Source organism: Sus scrofa, chromosome 3 (genome assembly GCF_000003025.6).
Source record: "Sus scrofa isolate TJ Tabasco breed Duroc chromosome 3, Sscrofa11.1, whole genome shotgun sequence".
In the NCBI taxonomy this organism is placed as follows: domain Eukaryota; kingdom Metazoa; phylum Chordata; class Mammalia; order Artiodactyla; family Suidae; genus Sus; species Sus scrofa.
Window position 1 is genome coordinate 76,937,855 of NC_010445.4, and position 19,055 is coordinate 76,956,909.

Sequence of the window (19,055 nt, forward strand, 5' to 3'; positions counted from 1 at the left end):
TTGGCAGAGGCCCTGCTAGTGCTGAGCGGGAAGCGTCCAGGAGGCTGGACCCTCACCACTGCAAGCCACGTCACTGTGCATCCTGCAGCAGCTCTGCCCACCCCTGCAGCTCCCCCTGCCTCAGGATGTCAGGCTGGCTAAAGGCAGCTAGAAAAGCAATCAATTCAGGCACCCGCAAGCCATCCCCTAGAACTCCACCAGTAAATGCCATTTCAAAACCCAAGAAAGGAATAAAGGAACAAGCAGATTCTAGTAGAAATGCTATATTCATTTTGGAAGACCGCTATGTTTTAAGGCAAGTGTCACGCATACAAAACGGTCAGAGATGCACAGTATTTACGTTAGAAGAGCAGACGAGACATCATCAGACAATGACAAAGTAGCATTTTCCCCAGCCAGGTCACGTGTGGTCTCGTCCCTCTTGTGGACAGGGAGCCACCGGGAGAGGGGAGCTGCCATGGTCGGGATTTTAAACGGAAGCACCTTCCCCAGACCAGGGTGCTCCAGGCCCAGCGCAGAGGATACGCAGTCCCGGGGTCCGATGGTCCGGCTCTAATGTCCACGTTTTGTGAAATTCACCTTTAGAAACAGGAATATCCTGATGCCGAAGCCATACACCACTGGCAGTTAGTTCACCTCTGTCCCAAATCAAACTTGCTTGGACTGGAGCTAAAACACACACACACACACACACACACACACACACACGCCACACACACACACACACACACGCCACACACACAGATAACCCCCCTATATGGGCTACACATATGTATGTATATATAAAACTGTATATATGCAGAAGGAAAGATAAGATTGACTGAAGCCTGAAAATCAGTGAATGCTCAACTGTTGTTTGCATTCCAACCATGGGATTGTTTCCCCTTTGAAAACAGAAGGCATCAGCAATGAGCCAGAGGGTCAAGGTTTCCAGGCACCTCTCAGCCCAGTTCCTAGTCACTCCTACATCATAGGAGACGGGAGCGGCTTAGCTGGTTTGAAGAGGGCTGGAGGGAGCGGGGGCTGCCCACTGGCCGGGTCTGCTCTGCGCCTCTTGGTTCTCCCCCACTTCTTCCACTCAGGCACGCGCCCCCTTCAATTTTAATACTGGGGAGCTTGGTTGTCTCTGTCCCTCCCACCCATCCTAGTTGTGATGGAGATGCATCCTGACAGTGTGTTCCCCTTCTGCAGTGCCTAGGTGACAGTGACAGGAAAAACAAGGGAATGAATGAGGCTTAAAGCCTGGGAGCTATTTGATGGCCAGTGTTTGGTGGCAGAAATGGTGCCCTGGGTCTGGGAGTCATGGGGAGGCCAGGTACCCGGAAGTGGGGTGGGAGGGAGTAGTGAATCACAAAAAGTTGAAGGACATCCGGAAGACACCGCATCTGATGCTAACAAGAAAGTAGCAGAGAATGAGTGACGTGATCGAAGCTGCTCCTGCACACAGAACAAAGCTCTGCTCATAAAAGCTGTCCTCCCTGGGAGAAGGAGCTCCCTGGGGAACTTAGGTATCACTTAGGTAACAGTGAGGAGGGTACAGGGGTGTTAGCACTTGACCTCCAAGAAGTGAAATGTGAAATGGTCGTTTCCATAGATTCACTCAGTTCACCTCACCCAATCCCTCTGAGGTAGGTAAGGGGCAGGTGACGTCAGCCCCACTTTACTAATGGGGTAAAGTGAGGCCCTAGGACTTGCTGCGGGTCACCCCATGGCACATGCCAACGGCCTTAGTGAGATGGCAGTCTTGTGCCTTTGAGGTCTTTCCCTGCACTGGCAATACCAGTCCTCTCTATAAAGCCCCTTCACCTAGAGGGGTCAGCAAGTGTCAGGTGGACCATCTGGCTTACAGTTGTAAACTTTTGATGTAGTAGAAGGAAAGGAAGCCCAGTCAATGGAAATCACCAAAGTCAGGGGATCTGGGGAGGGGGCTACCCCACCCCAATGAGGGAGTGGGTCTGCAATTTAAAACGTCTTTTTTTTTTTTGTTTAGTTTCTTCTGCAATGCAGCATTTTAGGGAAGGTCTAGTTGTAAAATAAATTGCTAGACCAACATGGGTCTCGAATGTAATGACTGCCTCATACCTCCCCTCTCTGGCCTGTTGCCAAATTGGAGTGGTCCAGGATAAAGCCATGATGTTGGCAGAAGCCCAGGTCATGAAAGCAGAAAAACCCCCTGGGCTAGAGCCAGAATGGGCTGTGTGTGTGTGTGTGTGTGTGTGTGTGTGTGTGTGTGTGTGTGTGGTGTGTCCTGTCCGGATTAGGCTGCTTTCCTTCCCCTGCACAGGGCTCTCCTCCCCCTCCTTTCTTTGACCTCAGAATGTAACTGCTTACTTAACACTGCTGACCAGAGACCACAGCCGTGCTAACACCATGGAGTATTTCTAACTTGACAACGTGCAGTTGCCCCCAGCCCAGTGACCCAAAAGCCAGCTGTACCCTGTTGTGGCACAGACTCTCAACACCTCGAGTCCCAGGCTCAGCACATTCCAGCTTAGGCTAATTTGGGAATTTTTCCAATTACTATGGCTCACAGGCAATGCGACAGATGACTGCCACCCACCCAGGTCTACCCAGAAAGCACCCAATGCCGAGCTTTCATAGGAGCAATGAAGTAATAGGTGCATTTTCCAAGCTTTAACCATCAGGTCCCCACGAGCGTGTTACTTCCGGGGCCTGGAAGCTGGAGGGCGTGATTACAAACAGAGCCTGGGTGCACATAGTTGCACCTTGACATGGTCAAGCCAAGTGTCAGAGTGTTGTGGTCCTCGGAACCACTTCCCACTGGGAAGCCCGATGCCTGTGCCGAGAAGTAATCCTCAAACTGGTGACTGGGCCAAAGCATTGCTCGGGAGACTAAAAGTCGGCGAGGGTGATGCTGGGGGGACCCTGCGGCCAGACTGACGGGGACGGCACCCCCGGCAGGCGAGCTGGAAGCTCAGCCCCATCACAGAACCGACTCCTTGGACTCAGGCGTGCTGGCCGCTGGGCCGGCAGGGTTTGCGTGTGTCACCAGGGGTGATGTTTCCTCCTCTGATTTGCAGTTGGGGACGGCCTCCACTTTGACCTCGCTCAGCTCCTGCTCTCCCCTCTTCATGGCCTTCTGGTTCAGGTGGTGGAGGATGCCGGCACCCAGAGCATCGCCCTCCACATTCACCACAGTGGTGGTGCGGTCCCTGCGAGGAAGAAAAAAGGCTGGCGTTAGAGCCGATACCGCCTGGAGCCACTAGGGGGCAGGGGGCGTCACCGCGGGCTGAGCTCGGGGAGGTGGGGACCCTGAGGAACAGCGTGCACAAGGCCTCCCTTGATGCTAAAGTGCTTTCCTTCAGATATGTTTTATTTTTATGCAAGTAACAGACCCTCTCTGTAAAAAAAAAAAAAAAAAAAAAAAAAAAAAAAAAAAACCTGGGAAAAGAGAAGTACAAAGAAGAGAATAAAAGTCACCCCCCCCCACCGCCGCCATACTCTATCTACCACCCTGAGTTAACCTGTACTGACATCTGGATCTGCTGACTCCCAGAAATCTTTCTATATATGCATGTCCTGTGTGAGAGACACCATGGTAGAGAAGTTACAGATAACCGGGATGAAAGCGTAGATCCGGTTCTGAGCCCAGCTTCCCTCCCCCTCATGGTCATGCTGCAGGAGTGTCCCTTCTTTGCTCATTTCCACATAGCATCTCTGCTGGACTGTAACCTTCATATGCTTCCTGGGGCTGCTGGCAACACCATCTCACAGAAAACAGTACTGTCCTTTCCAGAAACTTGTCTTCCCATAGTCCGATAACCATCCCCCATCCCTGGGGATCAGAGGGAGTACTGTGCCCATTCAGGAGAGAGAGGAGTAATTCTCGTCATGGCACAGTGGTTAATGAATCTGACTAGGAACCATGAGGTTGTGGGTTCGATCCCTGGCCTTATCAGTGGGTTAAGGATCTGGCATTGCCGTGAACTATGGTGTAGGTCACAGACACAGCTTGGATCCCGAAGTTGTTGTGGCTCTGGCATAGGCTGGCAGCTACAGCTCCGATTCGACCCCTAGCCTGGGAATCTCCATATGCTGTGGGAGCGGCCCAAGAAATGGCAAAAAAAAAAAAAAAAAAAAGGAGAGAGGAGAAAATGTGAACTTGCCCGAAGCACTGGAGAAGCTGAGGGCTGTAGAATCTGAGGTCCTGGGAGGTGAAGGGCTCACGTGACCACAGGTCTCTCCTGCACAGCCTGCTAGGTGCCCTATCTCCCTAGTCCTGGCTGAGCTTCTTAGAGGCCTGCCTCAGCTGCTTAGAGGAGGCAGCTGGGTGAGGAAGGAGGCGGGGCCTCTGACACTCTGCTCGTGTCCCATCCAACTTGGCCCCACTGCAGGGACTGAGTTCCCGCTGATGTGCAGTCTGGACAATGCAAGTCTCCAATGCACATTTCACCCCCCAGGGGCCCTAGGGATTCTGAGAAGCCCCTTCATGTTTCCAGGGCTTTAAAAATAGGGTGGAAACCACCATGGGTAGAGCCATGAACGTGGGCCAGACTCCAGTGTATAGGATAACCCATGCCTGGTTCTGACTAGCCTGGCCGGGAGTAAAACCCAGCAGGGCCCTGTGGGATTCCTGGGCACAAAAGTCCCCCACTTCTGCTCTGTAGGAATAGGTCTCCTTCAGCCCCCATGGCCCTCCCTGAGTTCCAAAGAATGCAAGCAGCTGTTAATCAGGGAAGGAAGGGGATGCAGAGACCAGGAAGAGGCAGTCAAGGAACAATGGTGCAGCCTCCGGGGCAGAGTCTTGGCTCCTCCTCAAGGGATATATATAAAACAAGATCTTTGAGCTCTTCTGCAGAACTAAAACCCCTAACAAATGGAAGATGGTAATTACTTGATGAAGCATTCTTCATTCCAGAAAAAAGGTCAGGATCACCAGAACCTATCCTGGGATGCCTGATACCAGCTTTAAGAATGCAAGCTTGAGGAAAGGAATCCGACTGGGAACCATGAGGTTGGGGGTTCGATCCCTGGCCTCACTCAGTGGGTAAGGATGTGGCATTGCCATGAGCTGTGTTGTACGTTGCATTCGAGGCTTGGGCTGTGGCTGTGGTGTAGGCTGGCAGCTATAGCTCCGATTAGACCCCCTAGCCTGGGAACCTCCATATGCTGTGGGAAGGGCCCTAAAAAGACAAAAGACCAAGACAAAAAACAAAAACAAAGAATGCAAGCTTGCATCTACCCTGATCCTTATCTGTGGCCTTATTTTCCACCCCCAAACTGGAAGACCACCTCCTATTCTCTCCCAGAGGAGGGCACAGTCTTTAGGGCACTAGCCTGCTGTGGCCTCCCCCTCTGCCTGGCAAAGCAATAAAAGCTACTCATTTCTCCTTCGCCCAAAACTCGTCTCCACATTTGGCACCAGTGTTCAGAGGCCAACTTTCGACAATAGGAATGCTTTCTTCCCCAATGTTTGTTGAATGCTCTTCTGCATGCTCAGAACTCCTCCCTGCTATGTGTGCCACTCATTTAATCTCCACCTCAAGTCTGGGGTGGGTTCTGTTATTATCCCCATTTGACAGATGGGCAGACCAAGGCACAGACAGTTCATAGCACACAACTAGTAAATGGTAAAGCTGGGACTCAAAACCAGGTACTTGGGCTCCAAAGCTCATTTCTTATTCACATGCTCTACTGTGAATTGTCAACATCAGTGCTTCAGCTGACCTGCCCTGTACAACAGGTGCTGTTCGTATCCAAGAAAGGTGCCACACAACGTAAGGAAGCAATGTTAAGAGACTGTCTGTTCTCTACGGGAGCCCTGGGGAAGGCCACCTGATGACGCCTCCATCCTAACTCCTCCCCTGAGCCCAAGCCAAGGCACTCACATCAGCTGGGCTCAGCTTCTCTCCCCTCCCAGAAATCACTCCTTGGACATTCCAGGCCAAAACACTCATTCCAAAGGCTCACTGCTCCAATGGCTACGAATGCTGTGCAACCCAACCAAGTCTCCACAGACCCTCAGGCCCCCAGCTTTCCTGGATGTTCTGAGCAAGTTCTTGGTAATGACATGTTTTGAGTTTCTCTGCGTGCCCCAGGCCAGCAGAGTCCAAGCTCCTAGGGAGCTCAATCAGACTTTTCTTTTATTCGGTGCCTTTAGGACTTGATACTTACACAATCCAGTCCACAGCCAGGATCAAAGAGAGGTCTTGAGTGGGCAGCCCGATGGCCTCCAGGATAATGGCGATGGTGAGGACCCCTCCAGCTGGCACACCTGCTGCTCCAACACTGGATGCCGTGGCTGTCACTCTAGGGGATGGGACAGCCATTAGCCCAGAGCATGGATTGGGCACAGAGACGTGCAGAACATGGCAGCTGTGGCTTGAAAACTGAAACCCGCCCAGGCCTAGATTCTGTCGGCTGTGCCTTGAGAGAGGATCCACTCTCTTCAAGTAATGAATTCATGCCATCCTCATTTTACAAATGAGACACCTGTAGTCATGGTGAGATTGGTATTTATGAAGTTTTTCAAAGCATATCACAAGAAAAAACCCTCAGGTTTTGAACCAGGCCTAAAGATGAAGACTATAGAACTTACAGGATGGTGAAAATCTGTCCTGCTTTCAGCTCCACATTGTTGAGCTGGGCAATGAACACGGCGGCCACGCACTGGAAGATGGCAGCTCCGTCCATGTTCACGGTGGCCCCGATGGGAAGAATGAACCTGCTGATCCTCTTGTCTACACCATTGTTATCTTCAATGCACTTCATCATCGAGGGAAGGGTTGCTGAGCTAAAGATGCAAAAACCATGAGACCAGTCCTTCCTGGCCAGGCTAACACAGTACTCAGCTCTGACCCCGGGACAGAGCAGCTAGCACCATCCTAGTTTATGGTGCTTCCTCTTGAAATAAGAGAAAAATCAGAATTGCTTCAGAGTTTCTGACACCACATGGGGTTTTTGTCAACTCCCAAACTATTTAAAATCGGACACCCCAGATTTACCTATTATTTTGTTACCTGGATATACACCTGTTCCAAATTTCTCAAGAACCAAACACTGTCTCACGGGGCAAAATGTTCTCACGAGAACAAAGGACAATTTACTCTGTAGGTGCAGCTCTTCTCTTAAATGCTTTTTGCCCCCAAAAAGTAAAAGGCAAACTGTGATTTTTTTTTTTCCCCTTTTAGGCCAAGAAACAGAATGACACCGAGAGTTTATAAAGAGAATCTGAGTTCCTCGCTAATGAAGAATAAGACCTGCTCTCTCCTAAGCTGGAGAAACTGGTCCCTCCCTCCCTTCTTTTCCCACCACTACCGTGTCAGATACAGTGCCAGGCAGGAGTGGAGGAGACATGCAGTAGAGAGGGAAACACTAACTGTGTGAAGGAAACGATGTGTGGTTGTCCTTTGAAGGTTTTCTTTAATGTACTTGGAAAGCCCCATATTTTTGTTTGTTTGTTTGTTTGTTTTCTCTTTTAATGGCCACACCTGCAACATATGGAGGTTCCTAGGCTAGGGGTCAAATTGGAGCTGCAGCTGCCGGCCTACACCACAGCTGCAGCAATGCGGGATCCGAGCCACATCCACGACCTACACTGCAGCTTGCAGCAACACTGGATCCTTGACCCACTGAGCGAGGCCAGGAATCAAACCCACATTCTCACAGACACTATATAGGGTTCTGAACCTGCTGAGCCACAATAGCAGCTCCCCAATGTTTTTTTGAAGGATTTCCAACAATGACAAGGTGCGTTTCTTGTGCTAAATTAGATAATCCCACAATACTATGAATTCCTAGAGAGCACGCACCCAGAGGGAGAATGGGCAGGTATCATTCTAGAAATGTCCCTGAAATGCATGTTGAGTTAAGAGACTGCCATCTTCTACTCAGGCAGAGGTCTAGTGAGGGTGCAGAAGACCCACGCTTGGGCTAAATAATGATCGGACTGATCTCTAAGGAGCAAGACGCAGAAGGGAGAGGCGATCCCTCATTCTGGCAATTCCAGAAATCCACTTCTGTAAGAGCTATAGGGGATGGTAATACAAAAAAGAAAAAAAAATCAGAAGAGGTCAATTCAGGGTTTTCAAGGAATTAAAATATATCAAGATGCTGGTTGTGGACTCACCATGGGCTCACCTGGTTCCATATTAACATAGCTCAGAGAGCCCAAGGCACCCGGAGCCTACTCACCTGGAGCAGGTGGCAAATGCTGTTGCAAATGGCGTGACGAGGCCCAGGAGGAACCTGAATGGGTTTTTCCGCGTGAAAACAAAATAAATCAGGGGCAGAACAATTCCTCCATGAATAAGGTGGCCCAATATGGAGGTGAAGATATATTTCCCCAGGCTGGTCACCAGCACGATGAGGTCCTTCATTTCCACAATCTTGCTTCCCACCAGGAACGTGATGCCAACAGGTACGTACCTAGGACATGAGCACAGGGCACCTGTCAGGGAGGGTGGTGACGCTGGGGCTGGGAGACGCAGGCCCTTCCTGACACAGAACGCAGGGACTCTCAGTGAGGAGGTCTTCGTCTCTCCCTGGGATGACCCTGAGGACAGAAAAGGACGGGCCCATTTTATAGGCTAGAAACTGAGTGAGATGAACATGATTGCTCGCTGTGGGTGATAGAGTCAGGACCAGGACCCAGATTTCTTTCTTTTCTTTTTTGCTCATGCCCATGGTGTGTGCAAGTTCCTGGGCCAGGGACTGACCTGTGCCACAGCAGTGATCCAAGCCACTGCAGTGACAATGACAGATCCTTAACCCATTGCACCACAAGGGAACTCCAGGACCCAGACTTCTTTCCCCCTGGATATAGTATGTTCTTAACAACCTCAGGGGCTCCCTAGCGGAAAGGCAAGGAACTCCTCGAGATCAAAGCTTCAGGGACTGTGAGCTTGACTTCAGCTTTTCTCAGGCTTGTTCTGAGAACTTAGAAACACAAAAGACTAACACCTATTTCACAGGATTGCTGTGATGCCGAATTGAGCCAAAGCTGAGACTTTTGTGAAGTTTTAAATTCTTTGTGGTTGGGAAAACATGATTCCGTGGGAAAAAGTCACTAACAATGACCCTCTGGGAACACTCTTGGAGCGTGAAGATTTTTTAAATGGCAGGAGGGGAAGAAGGAAGGGAAGAAATGAACTACGGGAGCTGCAAAGAACAAAAGGCTGCTGTTTTGAATTTAATATACATTGAGGAAGAATTTTGTAACTACTGACTCTGTGAATTTTAATTATATAATGTCACATAGTTCAAATTTCAAAGGGTACAAGTGGGTGAAGTCTCCCTCCCACCTCTGTCCCCCAAGAACCCAGTTTACTTTCAAGGAGAGAGCCAATGTCACTGGTTCCTTGAGTTTTCCTCCCAGAGATATTCTAAGCATTATTATTATTTTTAACTCACATAGTAATACATGAATACATTCCCCTTTCAAAAAATTAAAACATCATAGGAAGTTCCCACTGTGGTGCGTGGGTTAAGGCTCAATCTGGTGTTGCCACAAAGCTGCTGCTTGGATTTGATCCCTGGCCCAGGAACTTCTATATGCTGCAGGTGAGGCCAAAAAAAAAAAAAAAAAAAAAAAATGGAGACTAGGCCAAAATCTTTCGGCACTATCCTCAAGTCGGACCCTCTTCTCATGACCAGTCCACTTCCTATGCATTTAAATAACATAGGTATAGGTTTAAATCTGCACATTTATTTTTAACTCCCCACTACATCTTTGAGATCTTTTCAATACACAGACATCTACCTAATTCTGTTTTTTTTTTTGTTTGTTTGTTGGTTTTAACTGTGGTAAAGTATGCGTAACATGAAATTTACCATTTTAACCTTTTTTTTTTTTTTTTTGTCTTTTTGCCTTTTTCTAGAGCTGCACCCACGGCATATGGAGGTTCCCAGGCTAGGGGTCTAATCGGAGCTATAGCCACAGCCACAACAACACGGGATCCGACCCACGTCTGCAACCTACACCACAGCTCACAGCAATGCCAGATCCTTAACCCATTGAGCAAGGCCAGGAATCAAACCCACAACCTCTTGGTTCCTAGTTGGATTCGTTAACCACTGTGCCACAATGGGAACTCCTCATTTTAACCATTTTTAAGTGTACAGTTTGGTGACATTAAGTACCCTGATACTGTTGTACAACCATAACCACTATCCGTCTCTAAAACTTTTTCATGGTCCCAAACTGAAACTTTGTATTCGGTAAACAATAACCCTGTTCTCCCACCTCCTTGCTCTTGGCCCCCACTGTTGTACTTTCAGGATTTGTGAATTCAACTAGTCTAGGTCCTCCTTCTAAATGGAATTTTATGTCTGGTTTATTTCATTTAGCATAATGTCTTTAAGGTTCATCCATGTGATAGCATATGTCAGAATTTCATTGCTTCCAGGAGTTCCCGTCATGGCGCAGCAGAAACGAACCCAACTAGGAACCATGAGGTTGCAGGTTCCATCCCTAGCCTCGCTCAGTGGGTTAAGGATCTGGCGTTGCAGTGAGCTCTGGGGTAGGTCACAGGCAAGACTCGGATCTGGTACTGCTGTGGCTGTGTCGTAGGCCGGCAGCAGCAGCTCTGATTAGACCCCTAGCTTGGGAACCTCCATATGCCACAGGTGCAGCCCTAAAAAGACAAAAGACAAAGAAAAAAAAAAATTTCATTCTTTTTTAAGGCTGAATAATATTCCATTGTATGTATATCCCTCATTTTGCTTATTCATTTGTCAATGGACATTTGAGTTGATTCCAACCTTATCTCATTCTTTTTAAATATCATCCTCAGAACTGTACTATAGATTACTTTGCCACTGCCCTGCTCATGGGCATTTAAATCATTCTCAGGTCTTGACCATGACAAAGAATACTGCAAACAAGTCTTTTTGTGTCCAGATTCCTGTATTGTCTACAAAGCAGGACTGCTGAGTCATGGGGGCGGTGTGTGCGCATGTTTTAAGTTTTCTTCTCCAAAGCTGTTGTTCCAATTCACCTTCTACCGGCTGTCTAGGAGAATAATCCTTTCCCTGCACCAGGGTGCTCATCCGAGGATGATTTTGCCTCCAGGGGACTTTAAGCATTACCAGGAAACATTTTTGATTTTCACAACTTTGACGGGGTAGAGGAAGGCATGTGCTACTAGCATCTAGGGGCCAGAGGCCAAGGATACTGCAAAACATCCGATAGCGCATAAGACAGCCCCCCACAACAAAGAATGATCAGCCCCAAAGGTCAATAGTGCTGCTAAAACAAGGCTGTATTATACAGCACAGGGAACATAGCTAATATTTTATAGGAACCATAAATGGAGTATAATCTATAAAAATTTAGAGTAACTATGCTGTATATGGGAAATTAGTATGATATTGTAAGTCAACCATCTCTCCATAAAAAAATGCAACAGATGTTTATTATAGAGAGTTGGAAAATTAAAATTAAAATTCCTGAAATTCCAAAGGGGGGAAAAACAGTGCTGCTGTTGAGAAATCCTGTCCTCACCCTTATCAATGTCTAATAAAATCAAACTTTTCGTTTCCCTGATTGCTGATAAACTGAGCATCCCTGAAGATGTTTACTGGAGTTCTGCTCATGGCTCAGCAGTAATGAACCTGAATAGTATCCATGAGGATGCAGGTTTGATTCCTGGCCTCACTCAGTGGGTTAAGGATGCAGCATTGCAATGAGCTGTGGTGTAGGCTGCAGATGTGGCTTGGATCTAGTGTTGCTGTACCTGTGGCACAGGCCAGCAGCTGCAGCTCCAATTTGACCCCTAGCCCGAGATCTTCATATGCTGCCAGTGTAGCCCTAAAAAAAGAAGAGAGAGAAAGAGACAGAGAGAGAGAGAAAGAGAGAAAGAGAGAAAGGAAGAGAGAAGGAAAGAAAGAAAGAAAGAAAGAAAGAAAGAAAGAAAGAAAGAAAGAAAGAAAGAAAGAAAGAAAGAAAGAAAAAGAAAGAAAGAAAGAAAGAAGGAAAGGAAGGAAGGAAGGAAGGAAGGAAGGAAATATTTACTGGTCATTCAGGTTTCCTCTTCTATGAAATTCCCTGCTCACATACTTTGTCCACTTTCCAATAGTTTATCATGTCTTTTTTTCTTTTTCAATAGTTAAAACTCTTTTTTTTTTTCTTTTTTCTTTTTATGGCTGCACCTGCAGATATGGAAGTTCTCAGGCCAGGAGCTGAATTGGAGCTGCAGCTGCCATCCTACAGGACAGCCAAGGCAACACCAGATCCAAGCCACATCTGCGGTCTACACCACAGCTCATGGCAATGCCGGATCCTTAACCCATTGAGCAAGGCCAGGGATCGAACACGTGTCCTCATGGATACTAGGCAGGTTTGTTAACCACTGAGCCACAATGGGAACTCCTGGTTAAGGCATTTAAAACCCCAGTTCGGTGTGGGATGCATTTTCTGGGCAGCAGATTTCCCACCGGAGTTAGACACTCAGCCAAGTCCGCCTTTCCAAATATCTGCTTCTGTAACCAATACATCACATTGAAGGAATGACTGTAAATTGAAAACAAATGTCTTGACATAGGAACATCATTTTCTTGCACAGAGTTTCCTTCAATCCAACCTTTGGGAGGATTTTAGATTAAAAAAAATAAGCCAGGAAAAGAATTTGATGTGATGAAAATACTTTTATCTTTCTGAAAATATTTTCCTTCCCCAAACTGCAGGAGTCCTATGAAGTGTCATGTTTACAATACAGAGTCAAACTGAAATTTTAGGTTGAGCAAGAAAATTTGGTTAAGCAAGAGAAACACCACCAGTGGAGGCACCAAACTTGGCTTCCCATTCAATCCCAAACTTTCCTACCACATTCCAGGTTTCACTTCTAAAATCAGTCCAATGGCCACTCCAATGCCATTTGAGAGAAGTTCTAGGATATTTAAGGGACGACCATAAGGAAAATGTTTTGTGCATGAAAGAAAGGATAAACTGGTTTCTCAACAATGAATGGGTAGAAGCTAAAACCCACAAAGACTGGCTTGAGTCAAACAGCAGGATAAAGCTTCTGAGGCATTGCCACCAGAATCAGTAGGATTTCTGAGAAGCTGCTGTGAGCGATCTCATAAAATTTTTCCTCGTTAGCCAGAAATCAATCTAATGGTTTTTATTAAACAATGATCCTTTCATTGATATTATATAAAGAAACATTGCTGTAAAGGAAAGACCATTCCCAGTTGACATATATGTCTGTTATAAGGTACTACAGTAAGGGGTCCTTCTGAAGCTTGAAGTCTATCCTTTTAAGAGAAATGAGCCTTATTTTATACAGCAGATAGCAACCTACAGAATTCGTTGCCCCGCAAAACCACAGGGGCCTCCCACGTGTTATGGGATGCTGGGGGACTCACAGCTATAACGCCAATGATAGACCCTTAGGGGTCACTGTGGTGACGAGGAAGTGACATGGCACATGTCTGCTTGTACCAGAAATGGCCTGTGATCCATCCATCACATACAAGCCCCAGGCCAGGTGGCCCCACAGAGGGACCTAGCACAGTTGAGTCAGGTTCTTTTCTGGACAGTAGGAAAAACGAGAATGAGAGAGAGTCGCAGGGTGACACTCACCACATAATCCATGACACCAGCACCATCGTTGCCTCATTGAAGGCATTGAAAAAACGAATGAGCTCCTCTCCTTCAGAGCCGAGTTTCTTCAGGGCTACTCCCAACACCAAGGCAAAAAGGACCAAACCTAAAATGTTCATCCCTTCAATCTCGGTGCCAATGGGGATCTGTAGGGTCAGAGGGGACAGCGGAACTAAGTCGACAACAGATGAGTGAGAATTAAAGATACATTTGCTAGTGTTTCCACCAGACACAAACACCACGCCCAAAAGGGGAAAAGGCCTATATTTCCTTTAGCAACCCCCTCCCTCTGCCACCCTGCCCGCCGCCCAGTGGTTTCACAGATCAAGGGGCAGGAAACTTGAGGGGAGATGGAGTCTGAGGATATGGAAAGTCAACAAACACAAATTTCACCAATTGTTGGGAACTCCCCAGGGGCTCAGTGGGTTAAATATCCGGTGTTGTCACTGCGGTAACTCAGGTCTCTGCTGTGGTGTGGATTCAAGCCCTGGCCCGGGAACTTCTGCATGCTGTGGGTATGGCCAAGAAAAAAAAATTTCACCTACTTGTTAACTCTGAAAGCTGTTCAAAATGGGCATAGGTTGAAGCAGAAAGTAGTGAGCTCCTTATCACTGGATATATTCAACTAGAGGTCAGACAAGCACTTGGAAAGGCTGCTTATAAAAGAAGAGCTGGTTGGTGAAAAGGTCCTTCTGATCAAGAGTCAATGATTGTTAATTCTGCCCCCTAAATATCAACAAATTCTTGGGAGTTCCCGTTGTGGCTCAGCAGTTCTGAACCTGACCAGTATCCAAGAGGATGCAGGTTCGAATGCTGGTCTTGCTTAGTGGGTTAAGGATCTGGTGTTGCTGCAAGCTGTGGTGTAGGTCACAGATGCAGCTCAGACCTGGTGTTGCTGTGGCTGTGGTGTAGGCCAGCAGGTGTAGCTCCGATTAGGCCCCTAGCCTGGGAACTTCCATATGCCGTGGATGCGGCCCTAAAAAGACCCCCACCACCACCACCAAAAACAACAAATTCTTCATTGCTGGGCTCTTACCATCATCTCCTCACTGACAAATTTCAAAACAAGGTGTTCAGAATCAACATGGATATTTTCAGGATATTGTTTACATTTTTTTTTCACAGCTGCACCTGTGGCACATGGAAGTTCCTGGGTTAGGGGTTGAATTGGAGCTGCCGGCCTATGCCATAAACACAGCTACACCAGATCAGAGTAGCATCTGCGACCTATGCCCCAGCTTGTGGCAATGTCAGATCCTAAATCCAGAGTGAGGCCAGGGGTCAAACCCGCACCCTCACAGACACTGTCAGGTGCTTAACCCACTGAGCTACAGCGAGAGCTCTGGGATATTCTTTCCTAAATCACTGACTTAAAATGTATAGCTATAATGTATTCTTTATTTTTTCCAGCAGTGCTGACGCCTACTATGGAAAGCATATGTGAGACACACAGTTTATTCCATCCCAACACATTATGAAATTCTGAATGGGAAACATGTCAGCGTGGTAAAAACTGAAAGCATTTTTACCATCTTTCTAGTCTGAGTCCTGGTCCCAGCTCTGATACTAAGTAACTCCTCTAAGCTTCAGATGCTTCATCTGCAAGATGGAGTGAAATGACCTAAATGAGTAGCTTTTAATTTTTTTTTAAAATCAAAGAAAGGCCGGTAGAACTCAGAGCCACTGAGCCCTAGGGAGTCCTACTTGGGGTGGGGTGGGGGAGGGGCAAAGTCCCTCCTTCTCAGGGAAGTTCTGAAGCTGGACTGAATAACCCTTGAGGCCCCTTGTCCTTTCCAGCTCTAGCACGAAGGCTGGGACTTAGCTCAGTGTCTGGTAAACAACAGGTGTTCAAAAAATACTTGTGAGTTAAGCCCCGAAGACAAGTTCTCTGGGCAGGGGTAGGTTAAATCACCTATTAATTATATTTTAATATAGAACAAGGGGTGTTCTTTTTTTTTTTTTTTTTTTTGTCCTTTTAGGGTCACACCCACAGCATATGGAAGTTCCCCAGCTAAGGGTAGAATTAGACCTGCAGCTACCCACAGCCAGAGCAAGGCCAGATCCAAGCCATGTCTGTAAACTTCACTACAGCTCACGGCAGTGCTGGATCCTTAAGCTACTGATCAAGGCCAGGGATTGAACCCAAAGATGCTGGTTGGGTTCTTAATCCGCTAAGCTGCAACGGGAACTCCTATCTTTTTTAAGAAAGGGGACATTAGTTCTGATCCAGTGGAATGAATCCGCTGAAGAGCCAATGCTACAGACACTGGCCTTTGGCCATGTAGGTAAATGTCCAAAGGAGCAAACATGACCCATGTGATTCAAACAGTCCATTCAAGCCCCAAAGTCCTCAGCCCCGCTGAGAAAACACGCATCGTGCATGCTCTTCCATTAAGAAGCATTATCTGCTTTTTAAGCATTTGCCCCAAGTGCTCTCACAAAGAGTTTACCTTTTCACGGGTGATGTTCCCATTGCTCGTGTTGTGGGTCACCTCTTCATAGCTGGTTGCGTACTGTGAGCAAGAGAGAAACCCCTGTCAGTTCATAGCTGAGGACCTACCAGGAGGAACCGAGGACCACGGGGACTCCGGCTACCCTGTCCTTCTCCACCCCGCGTCTTCTGCGCATTCCTCACTCGGGTGGCCTGACAAGGGCCTCTGAGAACTGCACAAAAATGACTTCAGGCCAAGTGCGGTCCAGGAGCCTTCTGGTTATTTAGGGACCCAAGGAAATGCAGAGAATGTCCTATGTCCCTTGGACACTGGTTTGGAGGGGAAGGTCTGCGCAATTTCAAGCTGATAGTTTGCTACCTCAAAACAGCCGAGAGTTCATATTATTTGGAGAAACTTGCTGTTGATTCCATCACGCCAAAGTTGACTTTGATATGTCATTTTATTTCCGTTCATTTATTTATTAAGCTCCACTTTGTTCCAGAACCTACTTGAGCCGGACTGCTTTTCAGCATCTGTTTCTAATCTGCCTGAGCCTCCACTCTCCAAAGCAAAGGGTGAGAGGCAAGGTGGCATTTTCTGCTGAGCCTTCTGGTAGGTCTGCTTTCAGAGGGGAAATGTCTGTACCACTTTGGTCCTGTGGTGTGACTTCGCACTCCTGCCCCAGGCACACAGGCGTCTTCCTGGGGCAGGATGCACTATGGTCAAGGGAACTTTGTTATAAGACACCCTTCCTGAACCTTCTAAGGACACCTGGCTCCTGAACTGGCAACAGGAGCCCATTAACGGGTTCAGACCCAGACGCCTGCTTTGAACCCGCCTTTAGGAGCTCTGGTCCTTCTCAGCTTGGTCTTAGGCTTTCAGACAGGCAGGTGTTTGGCTATCTCATGATCGAGGGTGGCAGGGGGAACAAAATCCACCCCCCTACCTTCTGTGGCAGGCACTGAAAGCCCCACCAACCTTTTATTTTTCTATCTTACATTTTCTATAGAAGCCACAGCTGTGTTTATGTGCAGGCTGCTTTTTTTAAGAGAGGCTGTAAGTAGAAACAGAAGAGGTTTTGCTTGAAAAGGCAATCAGTTTAGTACATCTAATCTAAATCTTTATATTCCTTCTCTGTGTAAAGCATGGTTGCAGGGATGTTACTTGCAGTATTGCTAAAATTAGGGGAAAACCTGAAACAATAATCAACAAGGGACTGACTGAGTACAATTATGATTCGCTCATGCACTGGAACACAGCCAACAACTTATGCAGAAGGATACTCAGCCACATGAGAAAACAGGTCACAGTAAGAGCAGGTTACAAATGTGCGTAGCATGTGTACATGCTAACAATGTATGTAGCATGATTATTTTAAAATCATGTGTGTGCGCACACGCACAGCAAAACACATCTGAAGGATGGATACCAAAGTGTTAGTGGGTAGCTCTCGGTAGTGATTATGTGTGATTTTTATGTTCTTCTGTTTTTTTGTAGTACTTTATTTACAATTTTTTTTTGCAATAAGCATACATTATCTCTATAATTAGAAAAAAGACAAAAATATATTTTTAGAAATTCTAAAATATTTAAGAGATCCCCAAAACGTGATTTGAGGGTATTTCTCAGGTGATATGAAAAGATGCTGGGACTGATGGAATATTTTGGAAAATTTTTTGGTTGTTCATTGTTGTGTTTGTTTTCACCCCAGGGACCCATCTCTAGAAACTGAGGCCAAAGATACTAAGTTTTGTCAACAACACAACCCTCCCTGCTCCACCTTACTTAACTCTATAGCAGTAACGTATACGGCCCTCCCTCCTCAAAGTTTCGTATTTTCAGCAAAGCATCAAGCTTACCGTACGGAAAGCTGCAACCACGAGATTTGATGGAAAGAGGTTTCTGTTGGAGAAGAAAGCATTTTGTCAGTATTCTTAAAATCCAGCCTTCAAAGTGTCCGTTTTAAGGTGCCCAGTCCCAACAGCCTAACACACAGGGTTCCCTCTGGCCTCACCTCCAGCAGGGCCTGCCGCCTTCTGCTTGATCCACGTGGCCAGGAGATGTGAGGATCTTTCTCCTCATCTCCCTAGTGGTGGCCCTCAATATTGAGGCTCCACGAGTCCAAGCAAACCAGAATAACTGCATCACTGTCCTTGCCCCAGGAGCGAAGCCCTATTGTAGTGGTTTTCAACAGAGCAGTGCTGCTCACTAGGGAAACCCAAACAAGCGTTTTGTTGTTACAATAATGGGGGGGGGGGAACTCCTGGAATTGGGGGAGTGGGTTTAGGTGGAAGCACCAGGTCCCAGCCATTTGTTCTGCTAATCGAGGCAAAGTCCTGTGTAATAAATGGTCTCACAATTTCCAACATCTTGTATGATACACCTGCAGGTGAAAATCTTATAAATGTCTTGAGCTTAAAACTAACTTCAAACAAGGTGTATTTTTGAGAGACAAACATCATATGCTATCACTTACTTATAGGCAGAATCTAAAAAAAGGATACAAATGAACTTATTTGCAGAACAGAAACAGACTCACAGACTTTGTAAAAACTTATGGTTACCAAAGGGGACAGGTGGTGGGGGAGAGATAGACTGGGGTTGGGGATTGGCTCATGCACACTGAGGTATGTGGAATGACTGGCCAACAGGGACCTGCTGCAGAGCACAGAGAACTCCACGCAGCGTTCTGTGAGCATCTGTGGGGGAAAGAATCTGGAAGAGATGGATGTGTGTACGTGTATAACTGAATGGATGTGTATACATGTATTAACTGAATCAAGCTGTTGTACAGCAGAAATTATCACAACCTCAATTATCATATCTCAATAAAACTTAAAAAAAAACAAAAATAAGTTCTCTTGCACAATTTGGACATAAAGTGACATTTTTAGGACTGAAGCTCCCGTGTAAAATGTGGGATGATTATTTTTGTTGTTTTGTTCAGAATGGTTCCAAGAATTGTTTGTCTTTCTGGGAAATCACATCACCAATGGAGATCTGTAGGATCTGGGTCCTTAATTACACACACCAGTATTAAGTATGTCTGCGTTTAAAGT

At 46.9% G+C, this 19,055-nt stretch overlaps 1 protein-coding gene across 2 annotated transcripts in view; it reads right to left on the reverse strand.

The window, feature by feature from the left end:
* Positions 248–19,055, reverse strand: part of SLC1A4 (solute carrier family 1 member 4) — a 32,418-nt gene continuing 13,610 nt past the window's right edge. The window contains exons 3-9 of one of the 2 annotated variants that reach the window (XM_021087450.1): positions 17,856–17,898; positions 16,015–16,077; positions 13,544–13,710; positions 8,155–8,388; positions 6,560–6,754; positions 6,136–6,270; positions 248–3,173 (exon numbers count right to left, since the gene is read on the reverse strand). In XM_021087450.1, the coding sequence (XP_020943109.1) occupies positions 2,945–3,173; positions 6,136–6,270; positions 6,560–6,754; positions 8,155–8,388; positions 13,544–13,710; positions 16,015–16,077; positions 17,856–17,898 (1,066 nt within the window). In that variant the 3' untranslated portion in view covers positions 248–2,944. Of the gene's footprint in view, positions 3,174–6,135; positions 6,271–6,559; positions 6,755–8,154; positions 8,389–13,543; positions 14,696–16,014; positions 16,078–17,855; positions 17,899–19,055 lie in introns of both variants that reach the window. The other variant, XM_013996100.2, reaches the window with a different exon arrangement.